At 47.3% G+C, this 15,860-nt stretch overlaps 1 protein-coding gene across 9 annotated transcripts in view; it reads right to left on the bottom strand.

Moving 5' to 3' along the window:
• The window catches only part of LOC121567330 (dedicator of cytokinesis protein 10), a 181,547-nt gene that overhangs the window by 49,953 nt on the left and 115,734 nt on the right, over nucleotides 1-15,860 (bottom strand). For all 9 annotated transcript variants that reach the window (XM_045217328.1, XM_045217330.1, XM_045217318.1 and 6 more), the window contains exons 9-32: nucleotides 15,368-15,453; nucleotides 15,153-15,236; nucleotides 14,304-14,462; nucleotides 13,302-13,535; nucleotides 12,814-12,936; nucleotides 11,725-11,807; nucleotides 11,186-11,308; nucleotides 10,792-10,871; nucleotides 10,200-10,387; nucleotides 9,776-9,841; nucleotides 9,583-9,675; nucleotides 8,921-9,044; nucleotides 8,282-8,403; nucleotides 7,799-7,882; nucleotides 7,437-7,529; nucleotides 6,899-7,017; nucleotides 6,633-6,702; nucleotides 4,883-4,996; nucleotides 4,276-4,347; nucleotides 2,850-2,996; nucleotides 2,051-2,134; nucleotides 1,711-1,807; nucleotides 1,545-1,577; nucleotides 813-991 (exon numbers count right to left, since the gene is read on the bottom strand). In XM_045217328.1, coding sequence (XP_045073263.1) covers nucleotides 813-991; nucleotides 1,545-1,577; nucleotides 1,711-1,807; nucleotides 2,051-2,134; nucleotides 2,850-2,996; nucleotides 4,276-4,347; nucleotides 4,883-4,996; nucleotides 6,633-6,702; nucleotides 6,899-7,017; nucleotides 7,437-7,529; nucleotides 7,799-7,882; nucleotides 8,282-8,403; nucleotides 8,921-9,044; nucleotides 9,583-9,675; nucleotides 9,776-9,841; nucleotides 10,200-10,387; nucleotides 10,792-10,871; nucleotides 11,186-11,308; nucleotides 11,725-11,807; nucleotides 12,814-12,936; nucleotides 13,302-13,535; nucleotides 14,304-14,462; nucleotides 15,153-15,236; nucleotides 15,368-15,453 — 2,657 coding nt within the window. The remainder of the gene's footprint in view (nucleotides 1-812; nucleotides 992-1,544; nucleotides 1,578-1,710; nucleotides 1,808-2,050; nucleotides 2,135-2,849; nucleotides 2,997-4,275; nucleotides 4,348-4,882; nucleotides 4,997-6,632; nucleotides 6,703-6,898; nucleotides 7,018-7,436; nucleotides 7,530-7,798; nucleotides 7,883-8,281; nucleotides 8,404-8,920; nucleotides 9,045-9,582; nucleotides 9,676-9,775; nucleotides 9,842-10,199; nucleotides 10,388-10,791; nucleotides 10,872-11,185; nucleotides 11,309-11,724; nucleotides 11,808-12,813; nucleotides 12,937-13,301; nucleotides 13,536-14,303; nucleotides 14,463-15,152; nucleotides 15,237-15,367; nucleotides 15,454-15,860) is intronic.

The raw sequence follows: 15,860 nt of genomic DNA, 5'->3' as shown, positions 1-15,860 counted from the left end.
AACTGTTGCCACAAAGTTTGAAGCACAGAATCGTCTAGAATGTCATTGCATGCTGTAACATTAAGATTTCCCTTCACTGGACCTAAGGGGCCTAGCCCTAATCATGAAAAACAGCCCCAGACCATTATTCCTCCTCCACCAAACTTGCATTGGGGCAGGTAGTGTTCTCCTGGCATCCGCCAAACCCAGATTTGTCCGTCAGACTGCCAGATGGTGAAGCGTGATTCATCACTCCAGAGAACGCGTTTCCACTGCTCCAGAGTCCAATGGCGGTGAGCTTTACACCCCTCCAGCCGACACTTGGCATTGCGCCGAGGACAGACAATATTTACACGCTACGCGCTTCAGTGGTCCAGTTCTGTGAGCTTGTGTAGCCTACCACTTTGCGTCTGAGCCATTATTGCTCCTAGATGTTTCCACTTCACAATAACAGCACTTAACAGTTGACCAGGGCAGCTCTAGTAGGGCAGAAATTTGACGAACTGACTTGTTGGAAAGGTGGCATCCTATGACGGTTCCACGTTGAAAGTCACTGAGCTCTTCAGTAAGGCCATTCTACTGACAATGTTTGTCTATAGAGATTGCATGGTTGTGTGCTCGATTTTATACACCTGTCAGCAACGGGTGTGGCTGAAATAGCCGAATCCACTAATTTGAAGGGGTGTCCACATACTTTTGTATATATGGTGTACTTCTACACTATAGGGCTCTGGTCAAAAGTAGTGCACTATATAGAAAATAGGGTGCCATTAGGGACACATGTTATATTATTATCTGGTGCCCGCTACATGGTGCTGACGTGCGTGGCGTACCTTCATGGCGTAGCGGGCATCCAGCGAGTGCTTGGCCATCAGGTTCTTGAGGCTGGCGAGGGCCAGGTGGCGCAGGTCCTGCTCATCCTGCAACGCCAGGCCCAGCTCCCGTAGCAACAGACCCGTCAGGAAGTGCTTCCGGCAGAACTCGCCCGTCAGGCTGTACTCCGGCACGTCCACTGGGGGGGAGAGTAAGGAGGGAGAGAGAGGGGGTTGGGGAGAAAGAAAGGGGGAGAGAAAGAGGCAGAAAGAGAGAGGAGGAGGAAGAGAGATAGAGTTATAGAGAGAGATATGGAGAGGGGTTAGTGGGGGGGGGAGAGAGAGAGACAGAGAGAGAGAGCTCAGTGCCCCAACAGCATCCAAGTCTCATATACCAGTGTTTCTCAACCTTCTTTATAGCGGAGACCAGAAAGCTATGGTCCTTCCTTCTTGGAGGAAACCTTAGATTAAAACTAACACTTTTGAATTGACTCACTTGATGTCAGCTAATCAGTTTAGGGACTGGTTATCAACATCTCAGGGGCCAGAGCTGGTCCTGGTACCAGAGGTTGAAAAACTGCCACATACTACTGCTGCACATATAAGAATTCTCCTACACATACAACACTACACTAAATGTTAGAACTAAATGATGGGTTGTTTATTCCACCCAGTTCCAGTCGTATGGTAAAGAACATCAGTACATCATCATGTGAATATCACAAAATATCACAAAAACGGACCAATAGTTACCCTGAGCACTTTGCGTTTCTTGTGATGCATTGTCTGAAATGGACAGGAAAGAGAATGAACAGAAAAGAAAGTGTTAAACGGTGTAATGAATGAAGATTAATGCAACGGTATTAAAACTTAAGACTGACTTCAATCGGGTCCCTGTGAAACATAGGTGACCTCTGACCTGTGATGCGAGCAGAGGGGAGGGGCAGACTGAGAGGGATGTAGTGCTCGTGGTTGCACACCTCTCGCAGGAACTCAAACTTGAACTCACACAGCACCTGTCGAGAGAAACATCGGGGTCACAACTTGATTGACCGAATAAAAACACCACAACACCTCTGAAGTCCATTGTTTTCAATCCGTCATTGTTTTCTATTGCTTTCTATTCTACAGTGAGTGACATTGGCTATTACACCGACGGATGAGAAAAGGCTTTATTCACACATCCTCTGTGACTGAGACAGAATGAGAAGGATGTGTGTGTGTGTTTGTATGTGTGTGTGTGTAAGTGTGTGTGTTACCTTGTTGTCAGTGGCTGTGATCATGTTGACATAGTTGCTGATCAGCTTGAAGGTGAACCCTCGGTCCATGAGGGTGAAGCAACGCTGGAGGGAGGGGAAAGAGGGAGGGAGGGAGGGAGGGAGAGAGGGAGGGAGGGAGGGAGGGAGGGAGGGAGGAGGTCAGCATTAGTTAATGAAGAACATAAAAGAGAGAGATTTCATAATTTCACAACACAGTTAAAAACATGCTCCGGAACTTTGCCGACTACTAAGTATCTTTTAAACCTCCCGCTTTGGGCTGGATGTGTCAATGTGTAGTTCCTACATGCATAATCTATAAGCAGAAATACTGTCTTACCTCAATTAGCCACGAAATCCCTAGTTTGAAAGCGACTGTTTTTACGTGGGCCAGCCCCCTAGCAATTCAAGTCCTAGCCAATGAACTTCAGCCCTTCGCATTTGAGTGACATCATGCACCCAGAGCAGAGTGAGAGAGAGCAATGAAGTGGTGCACATATCTGCACACGTGACTTAGTATGCAATTTTCGGGGACCACTTTTGGCTCGTGAGTGCTACTTTCAGATATACTGTCTAAAAAGTATACAAAAGTACTGGAGAATCTCTTTAAGGAAATCAATATGAACAATAGATAGCAGCGGAAGCCATTTTCATCTACAGTTAGCTTAATTGCATTCATCTCCGCTTCTGTATCATTAGTCAGGGAATACAAAATGTATTACCCTTGGCAGCATTTGAGCTTGATCTCGACAAATGATAAGGACAGCTCCCTAAGCATGTGATGTGTGTGTGTGATGCCCACCTTGACAAAGGCTGCCACGGCCAGGTTGGCACTGCGGGTCTCCTCTGCCAGCTCCTTGTTCTTCCAGAAGATGTGGTCGGACACGGTCATGACTAGGCTCTCCAGACGACTCAGATAGGTTGAAGGGAACCTCTGTGGTCGAGGGAGCTGAGGCACACATAATATGGAACTTAACATATAGGCCTAATGTATAAGTTGCACTAGCAACACCAAGGTTGTAGGTTCAATTCCAGCAGAGATCACATATACATACTACAAAATGTATGCACTAACAGCACTGAATGGTACAGTGGGTTATAGGAGGACAGATGCAGGCCCAATACATGGTCGGACAGTAGGCCGCAGAGAATCGTAATATGTGTAACTTGAGTACTAACTTTCCAGTGTTTTCCGTACTGCATGTGTTATAGTGTATTGTGTTTGTGTATTTATATGCTGACTTTCCTAAATTAATTTTCCTGTAAAATCGTATCTGACTGTAAGTCACTTTGGATAAAAGTGTCTGGTAAGCAACAGTTTATTAGGTACACCACCCTGTTCACGAAAATTGATCACTCCTACAGACAGTGAGTCACGCGGCCGTGGTTTGCTATATAAAGCAGCCATCAAGGCATTCAGTTACTGTTCGAATGAACGTTACAATGGGCAAAACAAGTGACCTAAGCGACTTTGAGCGTGGCATGATCGTCGGTGCCAGACACGCCGCATCCAGCATCTCAGAAACGGCTGCCCGCCTGGGCTTTTCACACACGGCAGTGTCTAGGGTTTACCGAGAATGGTGCGACAAACAGAAAACTGACAGGCAGTGGCAGTCCTGTGGGCGAAAACAGCTAGTTGATGAGAGAGGTCGAAGGAGAATGGCAAGAATAGTGCAAGCTAACAGGTGGGCCACAAACAGACAAATAACAGCGTAGTACAACAGTGGTGTACAGAATGGCATCTTGGAACGCACAACTTGTCAATCCTTGTCACGGATGGGTTATTGCAGCAGACGACCACACCGGCTTCCACTCCTATCAGCTAAAAACAAGAAGAAGTGGCTCCAGTCGGCATGCCATCACCAACACTGGACAATTGAGGAGTGGAAAAACATTGTCTGGAACATGACAGCGAGTTCAGTTTACTTGAGTGGCCTGCGCAGTCCCCAGACCTCAACCCAATAGAGCATCTTTGGGATGAGATGGAATGAGCTGTTTGCAGCATGAATGTACTGCCGTCCAATCTGCAGCAACTGCGTGATGCCATCACGTCAGCATGGACCAACATCCCTGTGGAATATTTCCGACACCTTGTAGAATGCCCCGAAGAATTCAGGCTGTTCTGAAGGCAAAGGGGGGTCCGACAGGGTACTATATGCGTGTACCTAATAAACTGGCCGGTGAGTGTATATGTATATATTATAGCTTCATATGTTATGTTTCTATACCTTGACATTGTCTGAGTCCACTAGATGCTGGGCCATGGACTTAACAATGAGCTCGAAGAAGAACCAGGAAAACTGCAGCAGACAGGGGTAAAAGGTCAAACAGGGGTCAGATCATCCGGGTCACGTTCAGTTAAGCACTCAGGGTCACATTCAATGGCACAATCAGATAGAAATATATAATGTAGAGCAGATAGGCTTCTTTGTTATGTAAGATAAGGAATCCTATCATGTCAATGCATGACATTTCTAGGTATGACTTTATTTGGATAGCCCCAAATAGGTTTGTAGATGTTCAGTAGATGTCCAAATAACTATGAACATTTCAACAACATTTCAATTAACTATCCACTAACCCTAACACTAGGCCTAACCCTTAACCCTTACTCTAACCCTAAACCTAACCGTAACCCTAGAAAACAGTTGCATGTCAACAGAGTTGCAGTTGACAGTTTGTTGACAGTGTGAGCATCTGTAGATCAGGGGACTATCCACTGAAATTACACCCTATTCCCTATACAGTGCCCTATTTTTGACCAGAGCCCTATGGGTTCCTTTAAAGGGAATAGGGTGTCATTTGGGACTGGGCGTGGCGTCCATCTAGACTCACCCTGAGGATGTTCCTGACGGCCGGCTGCTCATTGCTCTTCAGGTCAGAGGTCATGCCCTTGGCCAGCTCCTCGTGGACCGTCCGGAAGCCGTGCGACTCCGCCTTGAACACAAACTGACCAACGCAGTGGAGAGAACAAGGTCAATCAGACAGACGACCAGAGACAGACAGACAGACATACAGACATACAGACATACATACAGACATTGAGACAAACAGACAGAGACAGACAGACAGACAGACAGACAGACAGACAGACAGACAGAGACAGACAGACAGACAGACAGACAGACATTGAGACAAACAGACAGAGACAGACAGACAGACAGACAGACAGACAGACAGACAGACAGACAAATGTGCTGTACAGACACACCTTTTCTCTCTCTCACATACTGTACATGCATTACTAGCATCAAGGGAACCAAACATGCAATATGCTTGGCTCTGCATTTAATTAAACCTACATAATAACAAAACAACACTGATTAAGGTTGATGTAATCAGAGTTATGAGGAATAAGAAATAGATTTGCTTATTTTGGCAGTTAATCTCTTTTTCTCTTTTCGTGCGAAATGTTCCACCCACACACACCTCATTACCACTGACGTCACCCAATTGAGTTAGTTCATTAACAATGGTAACCACACACACACACACATATGCAACGATGCATGCACACACGCATTTGCAACGTGCACAAACACACACACATGCAACGTGCACACGCACACACACACTTCTGTGCACCCAGACACACACCCACACGGCGAGAAAGCACTGGCCGAAAATTGCTTGCTGCTAGCCCCCTGAGCAGCGTGCCAATCAGTTGCCATAGTAACGGCAGTTCCATTACAGCGGCCCTCCCATTCTTTCCCCTCCTTCCACCCTCCCTCAATTTCTCTTTCTGTCTCTCTGCCCCTCTTAAAGATCAATTGTAGGATTCTCATTTTCTTTCTACCAGGTATGAAAAAGCTGGTGGTAAGCTGGTTCTATTCTCCATTTCCCTTACTCACTTTCTGTCTCTTCCTCTCTCTCCGTCTGTCTCTCTCTCTCTCTATCTCGCTCTCGCTCTCGCTCTCTTCTTAACAAGCATGCTTTGCATTTCTTATTGAAAAGGCTCAGTGTCCTTGTTTGCCTTCCACCAGACACCCCCCTTCTCTCTTCCCCACAGCCATGCTTGTCTGTGTGTGAGCTGAGAGCCGTGTGTGTGTCTGTGCGTGTGGCAGACTCTCTCTCTTCTCTCTGTGTCCACAGTGTTCTGGGCACATTGCCCTAGCTCCTCAGCCACACTCCTGCACTCACCACACCCCAAAGCCCCCCACCTCTGCCCACACACACACGTACGTACACACGCACACACACACACACACACACATTCTCACATGTGAACGTGCACACACACACTAACACACACACAAAGCCCCCTTCTCTCCCTTCACTAATGAAGCTGTCTGTGTGCTACTCTCCTCCCCTCTGCTCTCCTCTCATCCCATCCCCTCTGCTCTCCTCTCATCCCCTCCCCTCTGCTCTGCTCCCTTCTCCTTTCCTTTCCTTTCCTCTCCCCTCCCCTCCCCTCCCCTCCTCTCCTCTCCTCTCCTCTCCTCTCCTCTCCTCTCCTCTCCTCTCCTCTCCTCTCCTCTCCTCTCCTCTCCTCTCCTCTCCTCTCCTCTCCTCTCCTCTCCTCTCCTCTACCCTAAACAACTGCAGAATCTGACAAGGCTAACACCCCAATGAAATGGCACCATACCTTTATGTAGGAGTGCAGGTAGTGGTCAAGGTTTTCTTCATGGCACTTGGCAACAATGTGGACCAGCACTCTGGTGAAACACATGCCAACAAGGTGGTCACTCAGTCATCATCATTATCTGGCAACATTCAGAACCTGCTAACATTCTATTGCTAATCTGGCAACATTAATAGCTAATCTGGCAATATTCATTATCTGGCAACATGTATTCCTGCATGATCCTGTGGCAGTGAGAGTGGTCCATGGCCTGCAGTGCCGCATCCTACCTGGTGGTGGTGGTGGTGACTTCGTCGTTGTCGTTCTGGGTGAGGACCTTGAACAGCTGGTTGAAGAGCACCGGCAGGAAACGAATTATAACCGGAATCTTCTCAATGCTCAGTAAGCCCTGTGGGAGACAGAGAAGAAAGAGGAAGAAAATCAGAGACAGCGAGAGAGAGAGATACAGAGAGAGAGATAGTCAGAGACAGAGACTGAGAGAGAGAGACCGAGAGAGAGAGATACAGAGAGAGCTAGAGAGAGAGAGACAGAGAGAGAGAGAGCGCGAGAGAGATAGAGAGCGCGAAAGAGAGAGAGAGAGCTAGAGACAGAGAGAGAGCGAGAGAGAGAGAGAGAGCGAGAGAGAGACAGAGAGAGAGCGATACAGAGAGAGCGAGAGCGAGAGAGCGAGAGAGAGAGAGAGAGAGAGAGAGAGAGAGAGAGAGAGAGAGAGAGAGAGAGAGAGAGAGAGAGAGTGTGTGATGGGGTGTATAGCATGGGAGCATCATCATCCCTCTATTCTCCCTCCCTTCCTTTGTTTCTCCAGACCTTCAGGCAGTTGAGGAAGTTTGAGGTAGGTGATTGTGAGAGGTCCGTCTCTCGTTTTTGGCACTGCTGGAAGAAGCGGTTCAGGTGGGGGTCCTGGCGATCAAAGAGAGAAGACACAGTCACAACCAGAACCACATAGTGCACTAGTTTTGACCAGATCCCTATGGTCAAAAGTAGTGCACTAAATAGGGAATAGGGTGCCATTTGGGGTGCAATCCTAAAATCAAGATGGGATAACAAGGATTGACCTGCTAGAGTTGAGACCTGTTAAAGGTTGGTTAAATACTATATATATATTTTTTAAAGAACAAAGTTGACTTGTGGTGGTTCCATGGAGTGGCAGGGTAAGGCCAGACTCTTACCTGAGTGTAGACTGTGGAGAGGACATTGGTGGAGACCTTGAATATGGGCTTCCCTCCGTCTACCCACTTCAGATCTGAGCCGTTCTGGGGGGAGAGAGGGAGGAAGGGTCAGTGAGCACCAGGGAGATCCATGTTTTAATCCAACACTTTACTGTTGTTCCCTTTGGTGTTCTCTCTCTCTCTCTCTCTCTCTCTCTCTCTCTCTCTCTCTCTCTCTCTCTCTCTCTCTCTCTCTCTCTCTCTCTCTGTCTCTCTCTGTCTCTCTCTCTCTCTCTCTCTCTGTCTCTCTGTCTCTCTGCTCTCTCTCTCTCTCTCTCTCTGTCTCTCTCTCTGTCTCTCTCTCTCTCTCTCTCTGTCTCTCTCTCTCTCTCTCTCTCTCTCTCTCTCTCTCTCTCTCTCTCTCTCTCTCTCTCTCTCTCTCTCTCTCTCTCTCTCTCTCCCTCCCCCCTCCCTCCCCCTCCCTCCCTCCCTCCCTCCCTCTACCTTAGTAGATCCGGGTTCTTTGACGAGCAGGTATCCAGGGGGCAGGCTACAGGACACAGGGATGTTGAACTCCTGTGAGGCCAGGCGACCCTCTTTGAGCAGAGGCAGCCACGAGTAGCCCACTGCCATCGCACACACGCGCGTACACACACACACACACACACACACACACAATGCACAGGGCGTACACGCACACGCACACACAGGAAAAAGAACACATGGGAAAACGTATTAATGTATTAATAAAGCCCTTGCATATCAGCAGTTGTCACAAAGTCCTTTTACAACCTGGCCTAGACGCCAAAGAGCAAGAGCACAGTAGTAATGGGCTGTAGATGTAGCATGCACCACCACACTCCAGGATTCGATAACACAATCCCAACAGTCTCCCCTACGGGTATCCGGGGCGATGTTGCTGCACAGTGATAAGCTAATGCCGACTAGCTCCCATCCACTACATTGACAGACTTGTCTCAAAGACAAGTAATAATATATGTCATCTAACAGATGCTTTTATCCATGCATACATTTTCAGACTGCTGGCCCCAGCGAGAATCAAACCCACGACCCTGGCGTCGCAAACACCATACTCTACCAACTGAGCCACACAGGATCACAGTATTTCTCCTTCCTCCGTACCTGGGGTCTCCAGGGCCTCCTTCTTCTTGGAGTTGGTCTTGGCGTTGATGTCACAGGTCACATGGTAGAAGGAGAAGAGTAGGTGGTGCTTCTCGTGGAGCTGGGTGGGCAACTCAATCTTCACCTGGGACACAGAGGAGGACACAAAGGACCATTTCACAAACAGGCACAGAAATTAAATGAAATCACAATTTATTCAAAGTGCATTAAACAAAAGCCTCAATACATAAAAAAAAAAAAAAAGATGAATTGACAACTGGCACAACTGGTGTCACAGTGCTGAACAATCAACTGAGCCACTAAGTTCCAGGGTGACGTTTCCCCTGGGTACAGATCTAGTATCATCTTCCCCTTCCCACAATCCTAACCCTAACCATTAGTGGGGGAAATGCAAAACTGACCCAAGATCAGCATCTGGGGGCAACATTATCCTACACGATCCACTACACGGTGAGGGCTCTAGCCTGGTATGCACATGTCTGATTGTGCTTCAGCCTCTCTCATTCATGATAATGAGCATCAGAGGAGTTGGACTAAGCACAAACAAAACAGGCAATAAGAGCCCTGCACGCGCCCCTTTCAATCAATCTCTTCCCATGCCTCTCCCCCTCTCCTTCCATCACTAGCCATACACCTCTTCAACCCTCTCATTCCACACTCACCTCATCATAGAAGTCTGGGTTCTGGGAGTGGTGAAGGACCGTGGAACAGGCTGCTGTGGTGTAAACTGGACCCCCAGGCTTGCCGTATATGCACTGAGGCAGCAAATAAATACAAAATGACGTTTTTCCAAAATTCCACCATGATACTCTAAATGCTATCAATGACAGAGAAGATATTGAGAACATACTACACCTTCAAAGGTTTGGCAACTTCCTCATCTGAACTTCGAAACTCCACATAGACTGCAAGGTTACGAGCCTGTGAATGAAAATGACGCTGTTATATTTGTGGGCATACAGTATTTCATGCGTGTCTGCAAAGAGGTCCCATATATGTACAGTGTGACTTGTGTGTCTATTACATGTCCTTTCCTTCGTATCTAGTAGAATTTCACAATACCAGTATCACAATACTACATTATTCCATGGCAAAAATACTTTAGTAAACCTGCTTTATGTCAAATAATAAACAAACGTGACTCTGGGTGACAACATATGGCTTTTTCTTTCCATCATTAGGTCTGTTTTCCTCAAAATTAAGTTTGCTTCATATTTTGTTTCCTTGCCATGATATTTCTGAGTATATCTAGTATAAATGGTTTGGGTGTGTACGGTACCTTGGCGAAGCTCTTCTGGCTGTCGTATTTGAGATGTCGGGGGTAAACGTAGACATGGTTCTTGTAGACGCGGTGTGGCTGGGTGAACTTGGTGGAGTCCTGGACAAACTCCTCCACCTCCATGGTGGCCTGGTGCTGGCTGCAGTCCTCGAAAGGCTTGACGGGCACGTAGGATGACGTCACACAGTCTGCAGACAGACAGCCAGAGAGAGAGAGAGAGAGAGAGGGAGAGAGAGAGAGAGAGAGAGAGAGAGAGAGAGAGAGAGAGAGAGAGAGAGAGAGAGAGAGAGAGAGAGAGAGAGAGAGAGAGAGAGAGAGAGAGAGAGAGAGAGAGGACATCTGTAATACTTGTAACACTGATGGCTATCAACAGTAGAGAAAGAGAGGGGTAGAAAGAAAGATAGAAAGGGGAGAGGTAGAGAGAGAGAGGGAAAGAGAAAATAAAGAGAGATAGAGGGAGAGAGAGAGAGAGAGAGAGAGAGAGAGAGAGAGAGAGAGAGAGAGAGAGAGAGAGAGAGAGAGAGAGAGAGAAAGAGAGACATGAGGGGGGTCGAAGAGAGAAAGAGAAAAGAGATAAGAGTGTTGGACTTACTTGGATGCTCCATAGGGACGTAGTCCACAGTGATGTCCAGGTTCCCTGGAATGGTCTGCAGTTTACTGGTCTTCTCAGCCCTGCAAAGACACAGAGAGAGCCAAGGAACGGGTGAGCAGTGAGCACCATACATTCTCTATGACTAGGGCCAGGAGTTTTCCAGGTCAGGTTAGGCGGTCATGACAAACTCTACGACCTAACTATGACCTAAAAAGGGATCTGGACCATGGGATTGAACTAACTTGATTTGGTCTGCATCCCAAATGGCAACATATTCCCTATATAGTGCACTACTTTCAACTAGAGCCCTATGGGCCCTGGTCATAAGTTGTGCACTAAATAGGGAATAGGGTGCTATTTTGGATGCAGGCTTGATGTCTTTTCAGTGCCCTACCTCCTGTATTCAGACACCAGCTTGATGAGATCTTCGGTGGAGATCTTGTTGCTCTCCTGTTTGAAGAGGGGCGAGAAGCGAGACTCCCGGTCCACCGTCCCCTGATTGTCCTTAAACACAGACCTGAGACAGACAGCAAGACAAGACAGGTAGACAGACAGAGAGGCAGAACAGACGAGACAGACGGACAGCCAGGCAGAACAGACAGAACAGACGAGACAGACGGACAGCCAGGCAGAACAGACAGAACAGACAGACGGACAGCCAGGCAGAACAGACAGAACAGACGAGACAGACGGACAGCCAGGCAGAACAGACAGAACAGACGAGACAGAAAGGTGGACAGATGCACAGACGGACAGAAAAAGACACACAGGACAGTAGTTTACAGTGTAAGCTACCGTGAAAGGTTATCCATTACCTACACCTTTATAGACATCCGTGTGATGCAGTTACTGCAGTTCGATCATTAAAAAAATTAAATAACAATAAATGGAATGGAGTGAATAGGCTTACAGAAAACACTCAGTGTCACTCACCTGATGGACCAGGCAAAGGGCATGTGGTACTTCCCTAGTTTACTGCAGAACTGCTTGTTGGATTTCAGCATCTTTTGAACCGTCTTCAAAGGGACAGGAACAGAGAGAGAGAAAGGGAGGCAGAGAGAGAGAGAGGGAGAGAAGGAAACAATACTTATAAAAGTGTCCGCATTGTTGATATTTTTTAAGTCTGCCAGCGGGTTTCCAAAAACACACAAATAAATTATCCTTGACGTAGATAAAGTACAATTCTAAATCAACAGGGGTGTCATGAAACTGGCAGGAGGTGCAGCGCTCCCGTCTGTTCATCTACTCAACTTTCCAAACAAAGGCCAGGATTTCAGAATTCCACTCTGCGGAATTCGGTGGGGGCATCTTGGAAAAAAAGTCTCAGAAAATCTACAGTATGAGGAAACATTTATTTCCAAACCATCTGACTTCCCTGTGTGATGAAGGGGAATTTAAAGAGAGCTTTACAATACATCTCACTGGAAAGACCCTGTAAAGGTTGTGCATACCGCTGTTATACTACTAAGGGCTTGGGAAAAACAAGCTGTCTTTTACTGTACATAGTTCTACACATTGACTCCCCTCCACTTATGCTACATAGATTTTCCATAGGTAGAGTTGCAAAATTCCTGTAATTTTCCCAAATTTCCCAAGTCTTCCTGATTGGAGGATTCACACATTTCCTGCTTATTACCTTTTTATTAGTTGCAAGTCTATTAGTAGTTTTGTCTTTTTTTCGCTGTTAATGTACGTTTTTTTATTATTATTTCAATGTTATTATTATTACACAGTAGCTGCCATATTATTCTTGTTTCTAAGTATTGTTTGTTTGTTTTAGGTTTTTTTTTTTGGGGGACACTTGAAAACGAGATGGTGCATCTCAAGAGATTTCATCCTGCAAAACTTCAATTAAATAAATAAATACATTTCTGGAAAACCTGAGAATTTTGGGAAAGTTGCCAGAATTTCGCAACCCTATCCATAGGTAATAGGCTATGAAAGGGAAACCATACAGTTCCTTGCTATAAGGTGAGGGGTGGTAGTTAGAGTGAATTGAACTGTGTTGTAGAGTTGCGTCACCTTGCTGGAGTCTGTGTTTTTGATGTACGGCTCTGTTCCCACGGTGATATTTCCCATCAGCACCTTCTCCACCCTCGCCAAGAGAACAATGTCCGTGTGGGGGTTCGTCACTGAGAAGATGGCCTGCGTACACACACACACACACACACACACACACACACACACACACACACACACACACACACACACACACACACACACACAAGAAAGGAGTAAGTATCCCATCTCTCTTTTGACACTTCTCCTTATGACATTCCCAGTTCTGCCCCATCCCCCTGTGTGTTGCTGTACCCAATAGAAATAGAATGAGTAAAACGGATGCATGCTTTACTCCCATGGGTACACTTGGCTGATTCAACTTCTATGGCTGATCTTGAGTCAGTTTAGCATTTTCCCCACTAATGGTCAAGGTTAAGATTGGGGGAGGGGAAGCTGATCCTAGATCTGCACCTTGGGGAAACTTCCTCCGGAGTGTTGCTGTAGCGTACCTGTTTGGGGAAGCGGAGCCAGTCGTCCAGGTCCAGGCTGAGGTGACAGTCTCCAGGTCTCTTCTCTGCAGGGGAGCTCAGGCCATTCTCCTGCCCCGCCCCGGGCCCTGCCGATCCAGCCCCACCCAGCATCTGACGCACCGTCTCGTGGTTCAGGTCAACATGGAAGTCGGCCGACACCTTCCTCCCCTCACGCACATCCAGCAGGGCCAAAGTCACAAAGAAGGGCTCAATCTGATGGGGATACATTACACGTGAGGAACACCGTACGGCCTAACTTAACCCAGGGCTTTATCAAGGTTTTCCAGCACACAGCTTAGACATGCTTGCTATGTTGGTCTACTGTACTTCAAACAATATGTAGGCAGGTTGATTAGGATTCAAACCTTCTCAAACAGCCTCATTCATACTCTCGTAAGCGTTGGCATAAGTATTGCACCAAGCAAATCATTCAAAAGATTAACACTATTCACTTTTCCAGTGACCACTGCACTCAATAGCTGATATAGGATCATCCATTGCAGCACAGTAAACAACATTAGAGTGAAAAGTGTATTGACCATTGAGCACTATCAGTTACGTAATGCATGTTAATAAATGGTTGTTTCTGAACCCTAACCACACCCAGGGAGCCTTGTATGTGTGGTTTTAAAGGTAGACTCAGCGATATGACGTTGCATGCACGAAGTCCACACATAGTGGGTCAATTTCCGCAACAACGGAGTGCGTTGAAGGCTAGACTTTTCCACTGTTTTGGTCCCGTAGCAACCATGTCGTTGCAGCGTGAAGCGCACCTGCGCACATGCACGGATACCCTATGTGACTGTGTGATAGCAAAGTCTTGCACCGAGCTCATCTCAATATCTGCGGCGCTGTTCTTTGCAACGTCATCATGGTAAGTCTACCTTTAAGCTTTGGAGAACTGTGTGTGTGCGGGCGTGCGAGCGAGTGTGAGTGTGTGTGAGATGGTGGTGGTGTAGTTGTGGTTTTAAGGGGTCTTACGTTGGTGACAGGACCAGTCTCGGTCTCATTGATGCAGCCCTGCAGCGTCAGGTTGAGGGATCGACAGGCGATCATCAGTCTCCTCCCCAGCTTCTCCTCGAAGGGACGGACCGGGGGGCCCTCACCCCTAGGGTACTCGCCCCGCGGACTTCTCAACACCTGACACACAACCAGACAACATCAGAGGAGGGGCACACAATTGGACTATCTATCAGTGGGCTGAAATTGAATGTGGTGAGTAAGCACTGGTCTGGACCAGAAGCCTGCAGACACAGAGGCCCTCCTGAGGTGTCAGTGTATTAACCCCTACATGGGACTTATGGTGTCAGTGTATTAACCCCTACAGGGGACGTACAGGGGTGTCAGTGTATTAACCCCTACAGGGGACTTACAGGGGTGTCAGTGTATTAACCCCTACAGGGGACTTACAGGGGTGTCAGTGTATTAACCCCTACAGGGGACTTACAGGGGTGTCAGTGTATTAACCCCTACAGGGGACTTACAGGGGTGTCAGTGTATTAACCCATACAGGGGACCTATGGTGTCAGTGTATTAACCCCTACAGGGGACTTACAGGGGTGTCAGTGTATTAACCCCTACAGGGGACTTATGGTGTCAGTGTATTAACCCCTACAGGGGACCTATGGTGTCAGTGTGTTAACCCCTACAGGGGACCTATGGTGTCAGTGTATTAACCCCTACAGGGGACCTATGGTGTCAGTGTATTAACCCCTTCAGGGGACCTATGGTGTCAGTGTATTAACCCCTACAGGGGACCTATTGTGTCAGTGTATTAACCCCTACAGGGGACCTATGGTGTCAGTGTGTTAACCCCTACAGGGGACTTACAGGGGTGTCAGGGTCCAGGGAGAACAGGTTGAGCCTGTCTTCTCTTCTGGCTGATCGGACCACCTCCTCAGTTTCAGAGATATACTGAGAGACAGAAAGAGAGAAGATATCCCAAATAAAATACAGAATATGTATTACATGAGCATAATACAAGTAAAAGCATTAATACTTTTTTACGGGTCATTGTAGAGCAAATTGCATCTCCACACACCCACCTTGGCCAGCTCAGGGTTGACGCCGTTCTCCGTCATCTCTTCATTCTCAGGTAAACACACGTCGCTTAGAGACAGATCACACACGTCTAGTGGGGAAAGAGACAGACAGTTACAGTCAATATCTCCGGTGAAATTCACGTCTACCATTCCTGTTTTTAGTATTGGCTTATTTCCTCTGGTCTTCAGTGACGGCTATAGTATGAGAGGGAGACTGCAAGGCTGTTGTCATGGAAGCCACCATACCTGAGTGTGTTCTGAGAGGGGTAGAGGTGGGGAGGAGAGAGGGGGAGTAGGGGGGAGCTCTCTCTCACTCACACTGGTCTTTCCCTGGCCTCTAATGGAGCTTACTGTATGTCTTTATCCTTTCACTACCATCCATCCATTCAGCCTTTTATGTGGTACTGTAAAAGAGGCCCCACCCAAAGAGGGGGATGGAAATAGACAGCTGTATTCTTTCATAAAGAATGAGAGAGGTGAGGGGTGGGAGAGAGGG

The sequence above is a fragment of the Coregonus clupeaformis genome, chromosome 6 (assembly GCF_020615455.1).
Source record: "Coregonus clupeaformis isolate EN_2021a chromosome 6, ASM2061545v1, whole genome shotgun sequence".
Classification (NCBI taxonomy): Eukaryota; Metazoa; Chordata; class Actinopteri; order Salmoniformes; family Salmonidae; genus Coregonus; species Coregonus clupeaformis.
This window is presented reverse-complemented; position numbering and strand designations above follow the sequence as displayed.